At 37.7% G+C, this 23,544-nt stretch overlaps 1 protein-coding gene across 1 annotated transcript in view; it reads left to right on the top strand.

The window, feature by feature from the left end:
* ABI3BP (ABI family member 3 binding protein) overlaps window positions 1–23,544 on the top strand; it is a gene marked incomplete at both ends in the record, with an annotated part of 155,055 nt that overhangs the window by 26,358 nt on the left and 105,153 nt on the right. Inside the window, 3 exons of the mRNA XM_084276754.1 lie at window positions 6,637–6,705; window positions 9,440–9,572; window positions 18,182–18,363. Of these exons, the coding sequence (XP_084132880.1) occupies window positions 6,637–6,705; window positions 9,440–9,572; window positions 18,182–18,363 (384 nt within the window). The remainder of the gene's footprint in view (window positions 1–6,636; window positions 6,706–9,439; window positions 9,573–18,181; window positions 18,364–23,544) is intronic.

The raw sequence follows: 23,544 nt of genomic DNA, 5'->3' as shown, positions 1-23,544 counted from the left end.
ATACAGAACATAATAGATAGATCAAAAAGTAACTAGAAATCAGGGTAATATGCTTTAAGCACTGATCTTACTGTTTGTAAAGGCGGGCATGTACCAATAGGACAAGGGGCAATGTTTTTAAACTAGAGCATGGTAGGTTTAGATTAGACATTAGGAAGAAGTTTTCCCTACGAGGGTGGTGAGACACTGGAACAGGTTGCCCAGAGAGGCTGTGGAAGCCCCATCCCTGGACACATTCAAGATCAGGCTTGATGAAGTTCTGAGAAACCTGACCTCGTTAAAGGTGTCCCTACTCACTGCTGGGAGGTTGGACTAGACGGCCTTTAAAAGGTCACTTCCAACCTAATGCATTCTGTGGTAGAAAGTGTGTCATCCGCTACATTACATCCATTGAAATATTCAGCACCTCACTGCAGTGATTTTTATCTTAAAATATTTGTTTTTCCTTTCTTTTGCAACTAAAATAATAACTGATCCAGCAATTGTGTAACATTATCCATGACTTGGGAACTGCCTGCAGAGGGCACGTACCAAGAGAAAAAGATTCTGTTGGATTTCCCGAACATGTAATGACCTCATGCTGGCAACAAATTCTTGAGCAGATTCATGCATTGCTAGATAGATGAATTTGAGTCCTAGTGAAGGGTAAATGAAAATGATGATGCGGTGTTAAAGTTTTGTTCAAAGAAGTATGCCTATCAGGATACAAGATGTGGGTGGGTTTGTGTGTGGTTTTGTGCTGTGTGTGTTTCAAGAGCTTACGTGACAGTAAGAAACATTATTGGTCATGGAAAGTATTCAGATTGTGTCAAAGTATATAAAAATGTAAAATCAGCTAGAGTAATAAAGAAGGTGAATAGACTCATCCAAATGTTTTGACCTTGACTTAAACTTTTATCTAACTCTGTTCAGTCTATGTGTCTTGTAAGGAAAGAGTATTCCCTTGAGAAACTTGTGCTAGTTTTTTCTAATTTTAAAGATTTCTTGTCAGCTTCCTTGAAGTTGTTGATACAGTTAGAGGAAACAAAAAAAAAATGGGTGGAGATGGGAAAATTTTGTAATAATGTGCAGCAATTAGCTAACAGTGAACAAAATTAATTTCAGTTTCTAAAAGCAGCTTCAGAGTTGGGCCATGCTTTGGCCTTTCCTTTACCTCAACCAGATTGTATGGTGTAGGAGAATGTATTGGCAATTTTGTTTTATAACAACTATAATAAGCAATGAGTGAATTTTCCATATATATAGAGAAAAATTCTAGTACTGCCTTGAACACATGTTAGGAAGCGTAATTCAGGGATATGTGTTCTTGCTGGGCAGTATCTTAGATACCATTTCCCAGAAATGTGCAGGTGTATTAACAAAATGGTTGCTTCCTAAAAACTTACCAAAACCACAGATTTTTATTGCTAATGTTAGCTGAGCCTAGTGGACTGGTGGACGTGGAAGAGGTCAGTAGCTGCACCTTTTGGTAGATAAGCATACTGACCAGCAGCAGGTTTGTTTACACTAGCCTCTCTGTCTATCTTTTGCCATGCTTTTTACACCACAATACTTCTGATCTTTCTTTTTCTCTACCTTTGGCCTTTACACTTAAAAACATCCCATAGTAAGTCTTCAGCAATACTTTAATTCAGATTAGGGAATGGTGGTCTGAAGCAAAAAACCAATTTGTTTTGATATATCAATCTGCTGATTTATGAATTCTAATGATGCATTCTAACACTTTATTTTAAAATTTATTCTAATTTCATTAGTCAGTTCATTCTTATGTGGATTTGCTTTCAACTGTTTCTGTACTGGCAGATCCCTGAACAGAATTAAAATAGTATGCTTGAACATAAGCGGAATGTGCTGTCATATTGCAGTGCATGTTAGTGGCATGCTGCCACTGATTTGATAGTGAAGTTCATGGTGAATGGAAGTAAGTGTTCTCCTATATTAGTTTAATCTGTCAGTGGCATATATTTTTGTTATATTCTGGTTGTCTCTTGAAGCTGTTAAGGTAGATAACAGAGGTTTTGTTTTTTTTTTTTTTTTCTTTTAATAACTTTATATCATAGAATCATAGAATCTCCTGAGTTGGAAGGGACCCATAAGGATCATCGAGTCCAAATCCTGGCTCCACACAGGGCCAGCCAATTCAGAGCATGTGACTGAGTGTGTCATCCAGATGCTTCTTGAACTCAGTCAAGCTTGGTGCTGTGACCACTTCTCTGGGGAGCCTGTTCAAGTGCCTGACCACCCTCTCCATAAAGAACCTCTTCCTAACTTCCAACCTAAAACTCCTGTTGCAGCTTCATTCCAGTCCCTTGGGTTCTATCACTGGCCACCAAAGACAGGAGATCGGTGCCTGCCCTGTCACTCCCCCTTGTCAGGAAGCCACAGACCACAATGATGTCTCCCCTCTACCTCCTTTTCTCCATGATTAATATCACAGAATCTTAGTTAAACAGTTGTGGTTTTCTTTTATGACATCCAAGTGTAGATTTACTTCTGTGGAACTTTGCAGTCCTTGACACGTTTCTTTTGTGGTAAATTGTTGGTATACCTGTGTCTACATGTAGTGTATGGATGAAACATACAGAGTAATTGAAGGAGTTTGGAAAACTGCTTAATCAAATTGGTGACTGTTCATTGAGCCGTAGTAGTCTTGGTGTTTAAAAGCTAAACCAAGATGACTGAATGCTTCTGTCCAATATTTTTGAGAAGTGGGAGGAAAGGATGTAAGAATATGTAGTGAATGCATGTGCACGTGTCTACTGTGTATTTCAAATAGTATAGATACAAACACTATTGCTTTACCAATACTCAGGTGAGTGACTAGTCTTCCCTCCTGGTTTAAACATCATTTGATTAGGTGTACATGCCTGCAGGAGTGTTGTGCTTTGGTCCAACCTGGCATTGCTTAATTCAGCCGTTGATATTGAAACTTGAAAGAGCAATTCCAAAGTTAGATGATGCCTTTCAACTGAATTGTCAAAACAACCCATGTTTGAGCAATTATAACACTGTGTAAATTTGTTGACCAGCACTCTTCTGGTACATTTTCTGGGGCATTTTCCTACAGTACTCTGTGGCTAAAGAGTCAAAGGTGGTCACTATTTGGACTCTATTTCTGATCTGCATCTTCAAACAACTTGTAAAGAAACAATGGTGTTGCCAGATGAAAGAAGCTCTTAGCTGTTACATTTGTAATTCTAGCCTTGATAAGGGGGACTAAGCAGTAACAGGTTCAAACAAGTGGATTTATTTTGTAACTTTTGGAGAAGCAGCCCTTCAAGAAAGCGTTAAGCAGCAAGAAACTGCTAAGATTTCCATAGCAAATTTGCAAATGCATTTCAAACTGTATTTGTTACAGTCTGCATTGTTATGCAAAGATCCTTCATTTATGAGATTCTGGAACCTTACAAGAGACAGACAGATCTGTATCTTCATCTGTATCGTGTGTATCTGTTATATACTGATGTGTGTTGTCTGGGGGCAGATGTTCAGAAGAGATTTTTAGTGTTGCACCCCAGGAATTGAATGTATTCCTCTGATAATTTCAAAGTCTCTTTTTAGGTGTAAAAATCATAATACTGTCTTAAATTCACTGGTTCCAAACAAGAAAATTGGTACTTTTTAAACTTGCCTATTGTATAGCAGAGTTCTCTCAACATCTAGCCCTAGCCTGTTTTCCTAAATACTTCCTTTTATAGATTGTATTATCAGAGGAACTGCAAGTTCTCTGGGAACTGACAATGTGTTGTATTCTTTCTGAAGGTAACATTTCCTAAATCTGAAAAAAAACCCCTTAACGAACAGCACCCAACAGAAAATATTCCTGCTGAGATCATTTTGTTAGAGAATGGAAACAATCTGTCAAAAGTAGGGATTCCTGATAAATACTAGGTACTTTAACATTGAAACGCATGGCGAGAAATCTACTGTCTTTGTTTATTGCCACATTTTGTTTAACAGAAAATCTATTTCTATACTTCTACAGATGTCATGTCAGATTTCAGCCACAATGAATTTTTTCCAGAGATAGAGCAGAGAAAACTAGCTGTTTCAAACCATTTGGATAACATTTTCTTTCACAATCTTTTGACATTTTGTTGATGAAAACATGAATTTTTACAGTTTTGAAGACTGACTTTGTAGTTCATGAGCTTTCAGGGTGACACTTGAATCTAATTTTGTTGAAATTAGTTGCTCAATACTCTTGAGAGTTATTACAGCCTCACAGGCGGGCATGAATGCACAGCAGAAAACTAGGATTAAAATACAGGAAAACCAAGTTATTTTAAAGTTTCACTTATTTCTGAGTTTAGATCTTAATAAAACAATAAGTCAAGATGATTGCATAGATCCCAGAACTGTGTGCTGCCCTGAATTTTAATTTATTTTTTTTAAATTGAAGAGATATTTGCACTTCAGAGTTGCTTGTTCTTTTTAACTAATACCTTTTCTCCAGACTACTTTAAGCAGCTGTTTTCAATACTTACCTTAGTTAATGTTTATATTGGATGTAATTAGAATGCTTTTAAAACCAGTAAACAATTAAGGTACATAAGTTTCCAGTGACTTAAATGCATAGAATCAGTGAAGTTAAGAGTGGTTTCCCCACACTGGCACAGATTTTTAAATAGCGCAGCCACCTTTTATGTTATACAGTATCCGTTTTCCTTCCTCTCTTCTTACAGAAATCTGGACATAACTGAAAAACAAATTATTTCTCAGTGGTTCTGTTCAATTAGTAGACTTCAGGTTATTTGTTACACTGAACTACACAGGAAATTCAATCTCACATCTGTAGATGCAAATTTAGAGAAATGAGACTAAACTAGAGTAAGAATTTGACATAGAGTAATCCTTTATTTAAAGAAAAAAAAAAAAACAGACCACCACCACCACTGTAATGTTTTGATCAGTATACGGTGAGTTGAATTCTGCTTACAGAAATGTCTTTGGAAGCTCTCATGACTTCTTTTCTTGTGCTGCTGTTCAGTGAAAATAGAGGCAATGTGAATAAGAAGAGCTGAAATCTCTGACATTGGATGTCAAGAATAAGGGAAATTCTTCATTCTGAAGATGAATTCCCCAAACTAAATTCTCCATCTCAACATTGTTTTAATCAAAACATTTATTATTTTAAGCTGCAGGGTGACGTTATCTGCCTTTCACTGCCAGAAACATGAATATATGTGAACTTGTGCTCTTATAGCATGTGTGCTTCTGTTATCCAATCTGCATCAGATGTCTCTCATGTATTACAGCTTGTTTAAAACTTGGTTTCCTTCTTTTAATTATTTCCTATGAAGACTGGTATTTCCAAAAGTTTTCCAAACTGCTAGCAATGACTCTGCAGCCATCCTAAATAATGCAGCTCTTCTGGAGTTTAAAAGAAACCTTGGTTATTCAAGTAAGATTTAATTGAAATGCAGAAATTCTTGTCTTTTGAAGGGCTTTTTTATTTTCTTCTTCTTTTGTTGCTGTTTAATAGGATCTGTTACCTTTTTTAAATAAAGCAGATGAAGCTTTAATGGGAAGTGGTGCAAAAAATAGATGGAGAGAGATTCTTGGCTGTAAAGATTTAAGAAGTATTTTTTGCAAAGGTTCATTTTTCCTGAGAGAAAATCTGTAGGGGTTAAAATGAAAAGGAATATAAATATGTACACATCAGCAAGTCTGGAAAATGCAATTTGTCTCTGATATTAATTTATTGAATAAGAAAATAATTTAAAGTGTTGCTATAATGCAAAATTATTTCTAATGTAACAGCAGTCAGAGAGATTAAAATCAAAGTACCGATCCTTTTGTGGATTTTACATAAATATTAGTCCCTTGCTCTTAAACATCTGTAATAACTTTACTTTCATAAAAAGCATTCAGAACTGTCCAAGTACTTAATAATTAAATTTCATAATTAGTCTCTGGAAACAGCATGTATACTTGATTCTAAAAAAAGCTAGTAACTGATGTGGAGACTGTCTTGAGCATGCCTGACACTGTTGTTTCCTGCAACCAGACAATCTTGCAAATCATGAATGGTTTAGTATTAGTCTCTTGGGGTATGTGCTCCTACATGATCAATGCATTTATTTTATTCTTTTTACAATAAGTCAGCTCTTTACTGAGAAACTGCTTACAATAGGAAAACAAAGATGTGTAGCCTGAAACAGAATACAAAAGATAGGAAAAACTCCCCTGACTCCTGTGAGCAGGGCCAGTATCTCTGGTTGTACTCTTCAGGCTTTGCCCTCTTTTTACTTTGCCCAATTTACTTCTTTGTTTTGCCATGATCTCTTCCTCTTCATCTGGGTTTGCATTCCCCTTCACTTTCCAAATAATGTTTGCAATGAAATGTTACTTGCATGTCCTGCTATGTTCACCTACCGTTGTGTTTCAGTCAAAAAGAATTGCCAAATCTTTTGTGTGTGGGTGCGTTATTTTTCCTAATGACCAGAATATTTCTGGCTGACTGGTGAAGAAACCTTAAAGCAACCACGTGCAAAGATCATGAAAATTGGATAATCTGCCAAGCATTCACTGAATACTGGACTTCCTCTGATGAATTATAGGTTAATCCCTTTCTCAAATAAAGTAGATGTTCAAGTATATGTCTGTACTAATTGCTGCTTTCTTCATTTACAGATGCAGAGCCACGATACTTGGTTTCAGTAAGACCAGCGCGCATTTCAAATAACAAGAAATCTTGTTCAGGTATTTTACCATTACTGCATCTCTTTCTTAAAGCAGTTAAATGAAGATAGAATCTTTCACTGGGATTCTCTGAAAAGGTATTTGTAACTGTAGGTGTCTGGCAGGACTGTACAAATTGCATAGGTGGGGAGGTAAAATGTAGGACAGAATTTTCTTGTCAGATATAGTCACACATGTGGTTTTCAAAACATGAAGTAGTACCTAACCATTGTCCCAGGAAAAATTTCTTACAAATAAGAATTGCAATTTAGATTACTAATTCCTGATGTTTAAAGAGGTTGCAAGTACATGAAAAGAAAGTAAAAGTTTTGACGTACAGTGACCCGGTATTGAAGTTATTCTTCCCAAACTACTTGTAAGGATTCCTTCATTGTAGACACGTTCATGCTCTTTGTTTCATATCAGAAATGGTACCTTTGTGTGTGTGTGTTTCTGTATTTATCTGTAAATCAGTACTGCTGCTAAGTTTGCTGGTAGGAGTTAAGAAAAGAGGGATATTTCTGGCTTAAACTATACATAGCAGAGCAGAAATATGAATTTGACTCGTATCTGTTCCAAAGACTTTCTATATCACCTTAATCATACCATTAATATTGTTAATTTTTAATTTCTTACTTTAATATGGAGATGACACTCAAGATCACTAGTCTGTTACAAAGAATAAATGGATAGTATATATGTATATGTTTATATGTTGAAATCTTTATGTGATTGTTTTCCTAATTCCTGGCAACCACTTGCAATTAATTTCTTCTTTCCCATTTGTTACAACAGTATATCTGGAAAGATTTTTGAAAAATTATTTACCTTCCAGATGCAACATTTATTATACTAATACTACATATATTATACTAATATATAAATCATATAGTTGTTTATAATATAAATATACATTAAAACAAAACAAAGAGAAGCCCAATGCATTAATTTGACATTATTGATTTTTGTAGCTACAGATAATCTACAAGATTAATCTTATTTACTTTTCAGTCCATCAGACAAAGGTGTAAGAATGGCTGTTGGTGTAATGCTAGCTAGATGCATGCAAGTTTTTTTAGTAGTGAGAATAGTTAAGCCTGATACATTATGGAGGATTGTGGCAGCATCTGAGTCATGGCAATTTTAAGTTTAGAAATGAAGACTTGTTACATTTCTAGAAGATATATTGTAGTTCAAACCAGGATGAATACAGAGGACTTGTATGGTTTATATTCATATAGATCAACATAGATGATTACCAAGGTAATTCCTGAATTTATAGTGTATAAATCATGACATTCTATAAGTGGAAAGCAGTGAATTAATAAAAATCATAACCAAAATCATATGTTAGTATGATTTCAACTTACATGAGAGCTTGTTTTTTCTTTTCCTTAAAACTTTCATATTTCCCATGTTTCCTCAAAAGGGATCAAGAAAATGATTTTGCTATAGATAGAAGATTTGCCATACGTTTTGGTGACTTTTAAACTTCTACAGAATTTGTGGTCACCTGTACATTTTGAGGAGGTACAGATCCTTTACATTTTGAAGTATGCAATGTGATGTAAAGAAGATATTAATCCTCTACAATTGATTTTTGGACACTGAAGTTTCTCCTTGGACTTGTAGCAGTCCACAAACTGCAGGTTCAAAATACTTGGTGTAGGTCATTTATTCATTTCCAACTATTAGTTATTAAACTTTCTTTAATGAAAGTTCTTTCTTCACATGAGAGTTGTGCTACTTCATTCAGATTGAAGCTAAAGTTAGGTATCATGCAAGAGCAGAATTTTTTTTTTTTGGGGGGGGTGGTTTTTTTTGGTTGTTGTGTTTTCTGGTCAAAAGAGAAAAATGCCCCCAGATAAAGACACCAACTTAGATCTGCCTATATTAAAAGCAAAAGAATTTGCGTAGGTTTTATTTTACTCTTGACAAAGAGTGCTGTAGAAGTGCGTGTGCATTATTTATGGATATAACTGCAGTGTTACTAAGAAGCCTTCCAAGAAGTTACTATTTTTGTCACATGCAGAGAGGGACTTCCTAACATCCTTAACTGCATAACACCTTCTGTGATGCTGTCCAAGACAGCCAGAACTTTGAGGTTAATTCTGCACACAGCTAATTCTTAGACTAAATAAAAAATACCCAGTGTTTTTGAAACTAGGTTTAACTGGAGCATAGGCTGAATAAACAGGAATAGACAAAATTTATAATGAAAACATTTAAACCAATTTTAGTTTGCCCTGCTATCCAACATATAATAGGAAGAATTCCTGTAGGTTTACTCTGGATCTGCAAGTCTGGAAGTGAAGTCTTCCACTTTCTTCCTAGGTTGAAATACATGCTGTTCAAGCCCAGAGGGGACCTAAAATAGTCATCTTCATGCTTGTGTGTCTGATACCTGCTTTCTAAAGCAGTCTCCTCACCTGTGCTTCTGCTGCCTGATAGCAGCATCCCCCCCTTCCTTTATGCCAGCTTTGTTCTGCACTTCTCTCTGTTCATGCTCATTTGGTTTCAGAGAAGCAAGTCTCTCTTCCTTGCAGATATTTCATTTGCCTAGGCAAGAAGTCAACAAAGACTTCTGTCTCTGTGCTCTTTCGAAAATCATACCTTAGCAATGGTGACCATTTTCCTCTAAGTTTAGAAGAGAATTAGGTCTTCGTTATCTTTATTTTCCAACTATAAAAGCTTTCCCCTATATAATGCAAGAGAGAGAAATAATTGTAATTGTAATTATATGGTTTTTATGTAGGTCGGACCAAGACTCAAAAGCCTTTGCAGCTGGTAGTAGGCACTCTCACCCCAACCTCTGTGTTCCTCTCCTGGGGTATCCTAGTCAACCCTCAACATGAATGGACAGCAACAAGTAACTGTGCTAGTGACAGGTAATGTAAAAGAAAACCATTTTTCTTATGATGATCATGATTTAATTCAGTGTCTTTTTCTGATGTGGCTGAAATAAGTTTGACAGTGGAATTAAAAAGTTGGAAGCAATAGTTCTGAATGTGAAGTTTTCTCATTTACTGAAATTGGTGCTTTCCAAGTCCTTACTTTTCTTGAGTGCATATTTAGTCAGGTGTCTACATGCTGAAATTTCACACCTCATGAGGTTTAACAAGGCCAAATGCAAGGTTTTGAACATGGGGCAGGGCAATCATTAGTCTCAGTATAGGCTGGGGAATAAAAGGTTTGAGATTGGGCTTGAGGAGAAGGATTTGGGGGTACTGGTGGATGAAAAGCTGGATATGAGCTGGCAGTGCCCAGAAAGCCAATTGTGTCCTGAGTTGTATCAAAACTAGTGCAGCCAACAGGTTGAGGGAGGTGATTCTCCCCCTCTACTCTGATCTTGTGAGACCCCACTGGTAGTAGTGCATCCAACTCTGGAGTTCTTAACACAGGAAAGACTTAAACCTCTTGGAGCAGATTCAGAGGAGGGCCCCAAAGATGATCAGAGGGCAGGAGTACCTTTTCTGTGAATACAGGCTGAAGGGAGTTGGGCTTGGTCAGCCTGGAGAAGAGAAGGCTCCAGAGAGACCTTATTGCAGTCTTCCAGTACCTAAAAGGGGCCTATTTGAAAGAAGGGCTTGAATTTTTCAGCAGGGGCTGTTGCAATAGGACAAGAGGAAATGAATTTAAATTATAAAGAGAGTAAATTTAGACTAGATATAAGGAAGAAATTCTTTACTATTAGGGTGTTGAAACACTGGAACAGGTTTCCCAAAGAGATGGTAGGTACCCCATACCTGGAAACATTCAAGGGCAGATTAGATGGGGCTCTGAGAAAACTGATCTAGTTGAAGATGTACCTGTTCATTACAAGGGGGTTTGACTAGGATGACTTTCAAATGTTCCCTCCAGCCCAAAGTATTCTATGATTCTATGAACCAGAACTTGAAACACAATTGAAAAAACAACACAAATGTTTATTAGGAAATTGTTAGGAAACATTAGGAAATGTCCGTGCATGTAATGGGGTTTTTTCAGAGCCTGACACGCCAGAAGGTTGTGCTGCCATTCAGCAAGACCTGGACAGGCTGGAGAGTTGGGTGGAGAGGAACCAAATGAAATTCAGTAAGCACAAGTATAGGTTCCTTCACCTAGGGAGGAATAACCCCAGGCACCAGTACAGGTTAGGGGCTGACCTGCTGGAAAGCAGCTCTGCTGAGAATCACCTGGGGGTCCTGGTGGACAAGTTATCCATGAGCCAGAAATGTGCCTTTGTGGTCATGAAGGCCAGTGGTATCCTCAGATGCATTAAGAAGAGCATGGCCAGCAGGTTGAGCGAGGTTATCCTCCCCATCTACTTTGTCCTGGTGAGGCCACACCTGGAGTATTGTGGCAGTTCTGGGCTCCCTGGTTCAACACAGACAGGGAACTACTGGAGAGAGTTCAGCAGTGGTCTACAAGGATGATTAGGGGACTGGAGCATCTCTCATGTTAGGAAAGGCTGAGAGAGCTGGGTCTTTTCAGCTTGGGGAAGACTGAGGTGATCTTATCAACACTTATAAAATATCTGAAGGGCCGGTGTCAAGAGGATGGGAACAGACATTTTTCAATAGTGCTCGGCAACGGGACAAGGGGTAACAGGCACAAACTGGAACACAGGAAGTTCCGTCTCAGCATGAGGAAAAATTTCTTTACTGCAAGGCTGACAAAGCACTGGGACAGGCTGCCCAGAAAGGTTGTGGAGTCTCCTTTTCTGGAAATACTCATAACCTGCCTGGATACAATCCTGTGCAATCAACTCTAGGTGATCCTGGTTCAATCCATGGGGGTTGAACCACATGATCTCCAGAAGTCCCTTTGAACCCTTACTATTCTGGGATTCTGTAACTTCTAATCTTTGACATTGGCAGTATGTGGCAATTGTGAGCTTTTCACTTAGTTCTTTCAGTTAATATCCCACCAAGTTTTAGATTTGTAACTCTGTATGACCTGAAATGGAGTCACTGCTCTGAGCCTCAGATTTTACCATCTCCGGATGGACACTAGGCTTTTGTACGAAAGTTGCATAATATAAGTTAGTTGAATATGTTACTGACTCAGAAGATGAAAACCATATGGAACAGCATGGTTCTGTTGGCCAAGATTTTCTGTAGTGTGAGCCTGACCTCAGCGGGATATTCCTTAGAATATCTGGTTTCATGAGCAAATGAGTTTTGAGTAAGAGATCCCACATTCTCCAAAAGCACTGGTATCTCTTTTATTGCTACAGTGAAATTATTGCTTGCTTATTGAGGGCATAAAGTGCTTTCCTGTACCAATGAACTGCTTTTGAAGAAAATACAATGAAGAAAAAGTTTTCTGTGCCATTTTTCAACAAACTGTTGTTTGGTTGCTTAACTCTCTAGAGACTACAGGCATAATCCAGGTGTTACATTTTTCCTGCAAGACAACTGCAAACCCGAATTCCTTATGGAAGCAGAGATAATTGCTGCTATTTGTGTGGACCAAAGCTCTTTCAAGATCAAATTTTAAAGTCTTCTTGAAGCGGATATCATCGTGAGTCAGAGTCTTACACTAAAATGCAAAGCAAAGCAAAGACCCAAACAAAAAACCTCAAGTGATTAGTTTTATATAGCTGGTGAAAACTGCGTAACACTAGAAAGGTTCTACCAACAATATGGAGTTAGCATTCTCAGTGTCTTCTGTTTTCTGACACCAGTATTGAGGTAGTTGATGAAGGAGGATGGCAAAGTCATGATAACCTACTGCCAGTCATGTTCAGTTGCTCTTTTTATATTTCCAAGAGAGTAGAGACATGTTTCCTCTCTGCCTTTCAATATTCAAACAACCAGTAGTGGACAGAGCTGTCATAATAAACATACTGGGGCTATCTTTGCTGAGCATTTAGGTCTGAGCAAGAGAGTAGGGACTATAATGTAGACTTTTCTTAGCCTTTTCTTTGGTTAGCACAGTTCCACAGACCCCAAAATGGAGCAAGGGGTTGAAAACGGAAGAGTTTGACCCTCAGTTCTTTGGGGAGGGGGAATTGCAGGTAAGGAACAGAAAATATTTTTTTCATGCAAAACAAAACCAGGATTTGTAGATAGTAAATGGTACAGTAAAATATAATATTCTGTATTGAGTGGATTGTATACAAATACAAACATGCCTTCAGATGCATGTGAAATACCTGCATCTCCTTTTGTGCCCCTCTACAAGTCTGTATCATTATGCAGTGACCAACTTAACCATATTTTGTGTTGAAAATGTCATAGAAGTTTTAATACAAATTTAGCAGAATTCCCTAAGGAAAATATACTGCAGTAAATATATATATATTGTTTCAGATGCTTTTGAGTTACTGTTGTGGGCATACATATAGAAAGCTTGTTTAAAACGGGACAGATTTTTTAGGTGGTCAGCCTCTCTTTCTTCAGAACCCCCAACTCTTCAATTAATTTCAGTCTTTCTACTAAAGAGGTCAAGTGAAAGAATGAATGTTAGTGTTCGTGTAAAAGTGAAATCTAAATTTGGAAGTGCTTTGAAAAGTTAACTGGTAGCTATCGGCAAAATAACTCTATGTATAGAATAAAAATATATATATGACACATACATATATATGTGTGTATCTGTTACTTTAAGGTAAACTTGGCAAAAAAAGAAAACAGTATAATCAACTTCATGTACCAGTTTGTGAAACAGGCAGCATCTGAAAAATTGTAGTTCAAACCATTTCTTTTACTACATTATAACACCAAATGTATTCTGCAATTCTAATGAAGTCTAACTATAAACAAACAAATAAATGTGTATGTCAGTAAACCTTTTTTAAAGGTCTGATTACATTCCTATGCACAAAAGTGGAATCTTTTATCTACAACAAAACGAAATCACAAAGCAGGAATGTTTTTATATCTCCAAGGCTTAATTGTTTATTTAGTGTTATGTGTGACTAAAATAGTTATGATTAAATTGTTTGGAGTTTTGGTTTGGATCTGGTTCCAAATAAACCCATGATATTTATACAAACTGACCTAGTCTGGAAATCTCATAAAACCATCTGCCTTATAAGATTTCCAGTATCTAATTGTTTGTGCCCAAATATTTGACTGTGCAAGCATTTTCTGGCTGAAAAGTGATTTGGTTAACAATTGAAAAAATAGCACTGGAATTTTTGGCAAGACAGTGTCATTCATACTGATATATGAAAACTTAATGTTTTTTCTACCTATCCTAGAATTTTACTTCTCATAACAGTGAGGAAGATTTCCTTAATTTAAAAGCAAAAGCCCTGTGGGCAGCTTCTTTAACATGGTTGTCATATTTTGATTTCTTGTGTAATAAGAAGGCCAGCTCTAAGCTGAAAAAGAATAGGTTTTACTGCCTTGCATTGTGGAGTTTTAAAAAAAACCTCTGTAAACTGGACACAGAAAGGATAGGAAAATCCTTTTGTATCGGGCTGATACATGGAGTTTGCAGATACAGTAATCACTGAAGTGGTTACCCTTTGTACTCTTGTGTCTTCCTTTTAATCATGAGAATGGTTTTGCTGGTTTAATTTCTGCCATTGTTTCACATTTTGTATGCATCATAGGTGGAGGTGAGTGAAGTCAGAATATTGTAAAAGAATACTCGAAGTTCTTTAATGATGAGAGAATTTCAATGTTGGAAACATTAAACGTATCCTGGTGTGGCACAAATGCATATGGAGAGAGGCTGTCATAGCAAGATGTATGCTCTTTATTTCTTTCCCACAGCTATTTTTCTTTCTCAGTTGGCTTTATTACAGCAATTAGCTCTGAGTGAAATTGTACCCCTCACCTGCTCATGATACCTTCTGTTTAAATTGTTAGAGTTCATTATCCTTTCAGTTGTCTAGTGAAAAAAGGGAAGGTAAATTTTCTCACAGTCCCATAGTGGTTTGATTGGAGGTATCTTCTAATGAGTGAAACATGGCTTGTCAGGGAGAGAGAGATTAATTTTTATGGAGCTTTTCAAAAGAGCTGCAATATTTTATAGAGTGTTAGCTGGGAAAGAAATTAAGCGTACCCTGACATCTTTTGATTAGTATTTGTTGTAAATGGGAATACAAATGCTATTCAATGAACATTGTTCTCATAAAATGTACCCTTTTCATACCCCCCACCAATTGAAAGCAGTTAGATATTGCATGTTTTGTACAGGATGAGAATCCAGATTGAAATGAATTCTCACCCAGTCTAAATGGGTGTGCCACCTCCTTACTGAAACATGAAACCATCGTTCACAGCTGTGGGTAGTATTCCTGGGACTCTTCCAATTTCAATTTTCTTAAATAGTGTGTTTTCACACTATGTTACTTTCATAGTAGCTATTAGTGCCCTGCAGTATGCAGTCAGATTTTGTATTCTGACCTCACAGGGAGAATGGGAAGTATTTTGTCTGAGAAACAGTACATGAGTACTCCTGCCTTCAGTCATTTGAGGATGGGGGAATTTACACAGAGTTTTCTCTAAATGTTTGCTGTCCAGAAGAAGCAGTTTTGCAGCTTCTGATACATGTAGCAAGCCAGCTGCACAGATTTTGTGTGTCTGTGTCGCTGTCACAGGGGGATTGATATACATGAGTGGTGATTGGATTTCACTGCTTTCTTCTGTCTTCAATTTTATGTGTTGATTGTTTGATGTTGTATTTTTTCTGAAAGGGAGAAATTAAAATGACAATCAAATTTAACCAGTAGATTAATCAGGCAGATTAATCAGTAGATAAATCACTGAAATTGCACTGTATCTGTCAGCTTGTTGGTCTGGTTTAACAATGAATTGCTTTTTACTGACAAAACTTGGCATTTTTGAATACATATACTATAAAGAAATGATTGAATTTTCAAAAAAATGCATGTTGTTTCCTTTTTTTTATATTCTTAATACTCAAAAGATTGTGACTTGTGAATTGTTAACTGGAACTTCATTTTGGTTTCTTTTTATTGAAATGGTTGAGAAATTCTGTCATCATAGTCAGTGTTTTTAGTACTTGTTGTGGCAAGTTTCCACTACAATAATTACACCCTTGGTGAAGTTTTTACAAGCTTGGAAATCATGGCATTGAGAACACATTTCTTCTATGCTATATTTTTCTATCTCTAATGGCACAATTTAGCACAACTATGTAAAACATCATGTCAGATTTTTAATAGTTTTGAATTTTAGTGAGATATTTTTTGACATGCAAGTCTTCTCAGTATTTTAATTCACATTACAGATAAGGAATTTGCAGGTGTGGAGACAATAGACAAAAATAGAACTTCTGCATTAGAAGCAAGTAGGAGCAGCCACTTAAAAGCCTATTCATTATGAACAAGTTTTTGACGGGTTTTTTCCTTCTCACTTCTGATGCAGCTATGCATTTAGACTGTTAAATAACTGAAATGAACTGGTATACTGTTTTCTTTCCATCACATACATTCACTTAATTTCTACCACATTCAGCTCAGACAGATAGGAAAAGGTAAGGGTGATGTTAAAAAGAAATGAAATTTCCTCTTTAAGGCAAATTGAGTAGGCGGCAACTACTTCAACTTGTAATTCACACTTTGGTCATAGTTCCGTATATATACCTAATCTAAATCCCTTACAAAGAGACTGTGTGGGCCCAGAAAGATGCATTTATGTGGCGGCTGGTATTTGTTTCTTATTGTTATGTCCTTTTCCAAGTAGTGTAAGAGATTTCCAGTTAGGTTTTCTGGTATGTTAATGTCTGTGTGGATAAGTGTGAAATGATTAAGATGAGAAAAGAGGAGAAATTTTCCCTATGTTAATTGTTGCCAATAATTTCTTTTGTAAAAACTTTGTCAGTCCAACTGATAGATCTTACATTACCTCAAATAGGAACTTCCAGTAGATCACAGGAGTAAGGATGCAGATTATTACTTGATACTCCAGTAATTGATAAGAAGAGAGAGGATATTCACTATTATTTCTTTCCTCTCCAAGGCTTGGGTTAGAATATGGCTTGTTTTGTACCCAAAGTAGTACAGCTAATGAAGAGAGTTATGTGAAATGACATAAATCTTAACTTTGTAAACTGGTGGAATACCTGAATGAGATGAACTGTAGCAACTGAAACAGGAGAACCTATATTTTAATGCCAAGAAAACAAATTTGACAGTTATGAGATTAAATGTGGAAACAAAGTGAACCATTGTGTATGAAAATACTTTCCATGAATGGCACTTGCCTTGTCTTAAGTTGTGCTTTAGTAATGAAGTAGGAATTTTCCTTTACTTGGTATTTCACGTACTCTGGAAGTATTCTTCTGTAACTGGCAAAAGCAGAGTTCTATATTGACAATATTATACTTAGTCCGCTAAATCATTTCAATCTAAACCTTACAACTGGATAACTTTTCAGTTGATTTAAGAACTTTGTTTCATTATTTTCTAAAGGTCCTTTATCTCCATGTATTTTCCTACATCATACATGGATTAAATCGCACAACCCAAATTTCTTTTTCTTTTTGCTTCTGAGTGATTCTTGGGCACGTACCTGTGTTTTTACAGTTGTGTTTCTTTTATGGGCTTAATTTGTTTTATTGAAGAATAGAAAAATACAGTTGAATGTAGTTAATCCTTTTTCAGCTGATGTAAATGTAAGATGGATATGGATAATTGATATGACATAAATAAGATATTATGTGTAGCAACTTTCAGTAGCATTTGGAATAAAAAGTTACCTAATCTCTCTGAGATTTGTTTTTAGAAAAACATAAAACCCCACCCCCTTCCGGCAGTGACACAGTATGTATATTGAAAATAAGAGTGTGGCAGGCAATAGTTCTTGTGCCATGAATCTCACCATTTACATTGCCTTGTTTTATATTGGTTAGCATTGCAGTCATATTTTCAGGGTGGTGCTGCTTCATTGAATTGGGCAATTTCTGCAGAAATGTTTTTTAAATTTCATAATCTGTTTCCATTCATCACATGATTGATTTAAAATGCTGAAAGTAATATCTTGGTTTACTTTGTGGTGTGGGTAATGCATAATGGGATCACTGAATGAGCAATGCATTATATAAATGTCAACTATTACTGGTTTTCCCTTGAGAATACTTTTGGACTAATTTTGAGGGGAACACCTTTCCCTGGACAGATACAGAAGATTTTGAGAAATTGGTCAAGTCTTCCTGACTAATAGACTCATAATTCAATTGACTAATTCTGGAATTTCTCACAGAAACTGCTTTCAAAATGAGCCTGCAGCTTGTGGACAGAACCACACACACAGTTGGTTGTGAATATGGAAACTGTTCTTTACCTCTTTTATATAATACTCCTAATATTGAGGTCTGTATGATGGGGAGAATTTAGGAGATGTCTGGTTTGGCACTACATTTGCAGGGAAGATATGCTGGCTTTTCTGGTATTTGGTAACCATAAGGGGCCAGAAAGAACAAGAACAATTGTGGGTAGAAGTAATTTTTTAAATTCTTGACAAAAATGATTGTAGTGAGTTTCTTTCTGAGTAATTTTTGTTTGTTTGGGGGTTTTTTTGCTGTTATTGTTGAGCAGGTTCTACACAGTTCGCTACAGAGAAAAGGATAAAGACAAGAAATGGGTTTTTCAGCTTTGCCCGGTTACTGAGACGGTTGTGGACAATCTGAAGCCAAACACACTTTATGAGTTTGGAGTTAAAGACAACGTAGAGGATAGTATTTGGAGCAAGACTTTCAATCATAAGATAGTTCTCTCTAGTAAGTATTTGGCAATAATTAATCAAATAGTATTTTTTCCTCTGTTGTGGTATTACTTAAATTAAGCTCTTGATGAGGTTTTCATTGTTTAAAAGCTATCCCTTATGTCACTAATGAATTCTTTTGGGAACTGGCAAATCCAGAAATAGTTCCTGTTTGAAGAACTGCCACTAACTCTTCGAAAAGGCTTTCTCATTGCAAATAGTACAGGATCTGCTGCAGACTGGTAGAACTCTAACAGTGATTAGCTTAGATACACATACAGTGTTGAGTACATATGTTTATACTTTTGACTGGATTGCATGCTTTTTCCTTGGGTCTTGAATAATAAGATCATTGCTAATTTGAGTTGATGGGAAAGTATTATCCTTGTTTGAATCTTCTTTTATATCTACTTTTACATTCAAGCTGGTTTTACATGTCAAGCTAGACAGGGCCTGTCCTGTCCAGCATGCATTACAATTGGCCCTTTATGACTGTGCTGGAAAGCTGATTTTGAAGCGAATTTTTAGTCAAGGGATTTTATAAATTGTGCTTGAAGCATGTGCTCCCATAAATGCTTTTATTTCAGTTTTCATGGAGGCAGCATGTGGCATCTCTAGCTGTTCATTCAATCGTATTTTAAGATTTTTCCCAAGAAAATGCAAGCAAAGTGACATCACATGAATCGTTGAAAAAACACATACTGCTGAAAGAATCATTGCTATCAGTGGAGAAAATAGGCATCAGCGGAGTCTTCCTCTTTTTAAAGAAAGGAAGAGAATAGTCAACAGCCATTGTACAATTTCATTTGTTTTTACTCAAACATTTACATAAAGCATGATTTCTGAGCACGATATTGGTCAGAATATGCTCCAAATTCTGATGCTCAATATTTCTTACTTGACTGGAAATGTGAAGAATGACAATTCTCATAAAAGAGCCTTGTTCATATAAGATTTCCAACTGAAAGTTGATTTGGACCTCAGTTTCATGTTGTAGCCAAGTTACACAGTGCAATATACTTGAGGATAAGGAGGGAAACAGTAGGGTGGATTGTAACAGTCACTGCAAACTTCATAGAAATAAAGAATTCTATAATATCCTGAGTTGGAAGGGACCCATAAGGATCATCAAGTCCAACTACTGGCACCACACAGGGCCAGACTAGTCAGAACATGTGACTGAGTGCATCATTCAGACACTTCTTGAATTCAGTCAGGCTGGGTGCTGTGACCACTTCCCTGGGGAGCCTATTCCAGTGCCCGACCACCCTCTCAGTAAAGAACATTTTCCTAATATCCACCCTAAACCTCCCCTGTTGTAGCCTCACGCTGTTTCCTCAGGTTCTATCACTGGTCACCAAAGAGATATTGGTGCCTACCCCTTTTGCTCCCCCTCATCAGGAAGCCATAGACCACCATGAGGTTTCCCCCAGCCTCCTTTTCTCCGTGCTGAACAAACCAAGGGACTTCAGCCTCTCCTTGTAAGACTTCCCCTCCAGACCCTTCATCATCCTTGTTGTCCTCTTCTGGACACGCTCCAATAGTTTCATGCCCCTCTTGTGCTGCAGTGCCCAAAACTGCACACAGTACTTGAGGTGAGGCCTCACCAGCACAGTGTAGAGTTGGACAATCACCTCCCTGACTGGCTGGCTGTGCCATGCTTGATGAACCCTGGGATACAGTTGGCCCTCCTGGCTGCCTGGGCACACTTGGAACTCACATTTAACTTGCTGTTGACCAAGGTCCCGAAATGCCTCTCAGCATGGCTGACCTCCAGCGTCTGATCCCCCAGTCTGAATGTGTACCCAAGGTTGACCCCTTCCCAGGTGCAGAATCCGGCACTTGCCCTTGTTGAACTTCATGCTGTTGGTGATTGCCCAGCTCTCTGACCTGTCCAAGTCTCTCTGCAAGGCTTCTCCCAGTTTGGTGCCATCTGCAAATTTACTTAAGACACCCCCTAGTCCTGTGTTTAGGTCGTTTATGAAAATGTTAAAAAGAACTGGCCCTAAAATGGAGACCTGGGGAACCCCACTAGATACTGGCTGCCAGACAGCTGCAACCCCACCCAATGCCTTATGGCTTTGTCTAGTTGTGTGCTGGCCATTTTTGTCCAGCAAGATAATGTGAGACACAGTATTGAAAGCCTTACTGAAATCCAAAGAAATAACATCAACTGGTTTCCCTTGGTCAACCAGCTGTGTGACATTGTTGTAAAAGCAAATCAGATTGGATAGACAGGACCTTCCTCTCCTTAACTCGTGTTGGCTGTGACCAATGACTGTGTTGTCCTTTAGGTATTTTGCAGTAACTCCCAGTATAATATTCTCCATAATTTTACCAGGGACTGAGATGTGACTGACAGGCCTGTAATCACCAGGGTCTTCTTACCCTTCTTGTAAATTGAGATGTTTGCCAGCTTCCAGTCATCTAGGACCTCTCTAGATTCCCAAGACCATTGAAAAATAATTGAGAGAGGTCTCGCAATGATATCAGCCAGCTCCCTGACTGAGCAGCAAATCACCCACCGGTTCAGGTTTCTCTAGGAATTTATCAGTACCGCACTCGTGGTCCTCCAACTTGAGGCATCTGGAGTCCTAGAGCCCATTAACTGTGTTGAAGACAGAGGCAAAGAAGATGTTAAGCATCTCTGCTTTGTGTATGTCCCTGTCAGTAACGTGACCGTTCTTATTGAGTAACAGACCAGTGTTCTCTCTGGTCCTCCTCTTGTTAATGTATTTGAAAAACCTCTTTTTATAGTCTACCACGGTACCAGCCAACCTCAGCTCTAACTGAGCTTTGACCACACAATTTTCTCCCCACAAAGGAAAACAGTGTCCCTGTAATCCTCCCACATTGTCTGACCTTGCTACCATAGGCTGTACACTTTCTTTTTCCACCTAAGCTTTAGAAGAAGGTCTTGTTCAGCCAAGCTGGCCTCCTGCCCCGCCTGCTTGATTTCTGACATTTTGGAATTGCCTGTTCTTGTGCTTTTAGAAAGTGGTACTTAAAAAGTGACCAGCATTGATGAACCCTGATGCCTTCAAAAGCAGTTTCCCATTGTACCTTACCAACCAGTTTCCTGAGTAGAACAAAATCTGCTCTCCCTGTATCTAGCATTGAAGTTTTGAAGGCAGTTTTTCTCCTCTCGCCAAAGATTTTAAATTCCACTACTTTCATGGTCACTGTGGCTAAGACTACAGCCTACCACCACTTCCCCCATGTTTATGAGCAAGATGTCTAGGAGGGCCCCTTTCCTCATCAGTTTCCTTAATACTTGAACATGGAAGTTATCATCCAGTTGCTTTAGGAATCTCCTGGACCTGTTTTTATTAGCTGTGTGGTGTTCTGACAAGCTGAAGTCCCCCATAAGTACAAGAGCAGATGATCTAGAGGTATCTCTTAATTCTCTAAAGAATAACTCATCAATGATCAATGTCATTGTTCTGGCTATGTGGTCTATAGTAGACTCCCACTACAAAATACCCTTTATTTGTTTGTTCCTTAATCCTTATCTAGAGAGTCTCAACAGTATTGTTGCCAACTGACAGCTCCATGCAGTACAGCCCCTCCATTCCATACTACTCCCCACACCTCTCCTGTGCTGCCTGTCTCTTCTGAAGACCCTGAAACCATCCATTGCTGCACACCAGACACAGGACTCTTCCCACCCGGTTTCACTTAAACCAATGACATCACTCGTCTAGGACTGAGCCAGATCTTCTAACTCTTCTTTCTTGTTCTTCATGCCATGTGTATTGGTATAGAAGCACTTCAGATGTGCTTCAACATAGCTGGAACCTCTTGGAGCGGCCTTAAGGAACTCCCTGAGACACAGCACCTCTGATTGTAGCATGCCATCCCGTATTTCATCACCAGCCATGTGGGTGCACAGTTGGACTTTTGGTTCCATCCCTGACTGACCCACTGCAGCTCCGCTCACTCATAGCCAGCCTGGTTTTACCCCCTTCTGCCTCCAGATTTAGATTAGAGCTTTCCTACTTCTTGGTAAATGACTTTGCTATTCTTCATCATAAATTAGAATGCTGTAATTTCAAAGTACCTGTCCAGTGCCCAGTCATTTTAGGAGTCCAGAATAATGCCATTGCTATACCATGAGTTTAAAGTGGAGAATGTCTTTTACCATACCCACCTTATGAAGCAAAACTCAGCATCACAGCCCTAAAGAAGGCTTATGAAATGCCTGTTTTTCCTGTTTTAAACATTTTTAAGTCATTTGTAGGGTGACTGCTGGAAGATACTTGAGCACTTAAAATAGGAGGGAATGAAGAGTGCATAGTGTTTATAGTTTATTACTTTGTTTATTAAACTATAGTTTATAGCTTAATCCTGTGTTCAAAACTGACTGAAATATCCACTGGGTCACAAAATTTGCTCTATGTATATAATGTGTTTTTAAATGCTGTTTCTTACAGACATTATGGAGACAGTTTCAGTTGGGTTGAAAGATACTTTCTTGTAAGTTTCTATTTTATTTAGATGAGATTTCTTTTTCCTACAAGGTAGACTTGTCTATTCAGTGGGTGCTTCTGCAGCAACTAAATCCACTGAGCTTGGTATTATCTACATTCTGGTCTACTAATAAACTGTCTCATAATCAGAAAGTTGAGGGCACTTTTCAGAGTAAAGCATTTCATATTATCAGTGCATAGTAGGTAGCTACAGAAACTGTAGGCAGTAAACAGAGAGTGAACATTTATTAAAAATTTGCAGCTATTTGCCAGCATAGGTGTATACCAGTCAGCAAAAACGGTCAGTTTTTCTGTTTTAACTTACTGTCTTGTAGCAACTCAAGGTCTTTTTATTTATTAAGAAGCATCTCAACCTAAACCAAACATCCTTCACTGAATTTTTTCTTTCTTCCCCGAAAAAGACATGAATGTCTATAAAAAGAAATTCCTGTTGCATGTTCTTACAATTGTTGAATCCACAGACCAAATTTTTTGTTACACACTAAACACGCTGGGAGGGGCTGGGAAGAGAATCTGGTTTTAATTCATGATTTGACGAAGACATAAAAGACATGGCAGGTTTTCAACACTTATTTAACCAAAATATATTGAAAGAGATTATTTCTGACCATCTTAACATGATTTTCTCATGAAGTCAGTGTGAAATGTCTGTCGGTTTTCCCTTGTCTTTAGTCCAATAGTAGGTCCTGTTCCTGAGAAGTATCAAG

This window comes from Gallinula chloropus (assembly GCF_964237585.1).
Source record: "Gallinula chloropus genome assembly, chromosome: 1".
NCBI classification, from domain to species: Eukaryota; Metazoa; Chordata; class Aves; order Gruiformes; family Rallidae; genus Gallinula; species Gallinula chloropus.
Note: the sequence above shows the minus strand (reverse complement) of the source record. Positions and strands in the feature narration are given on the sequence as shown.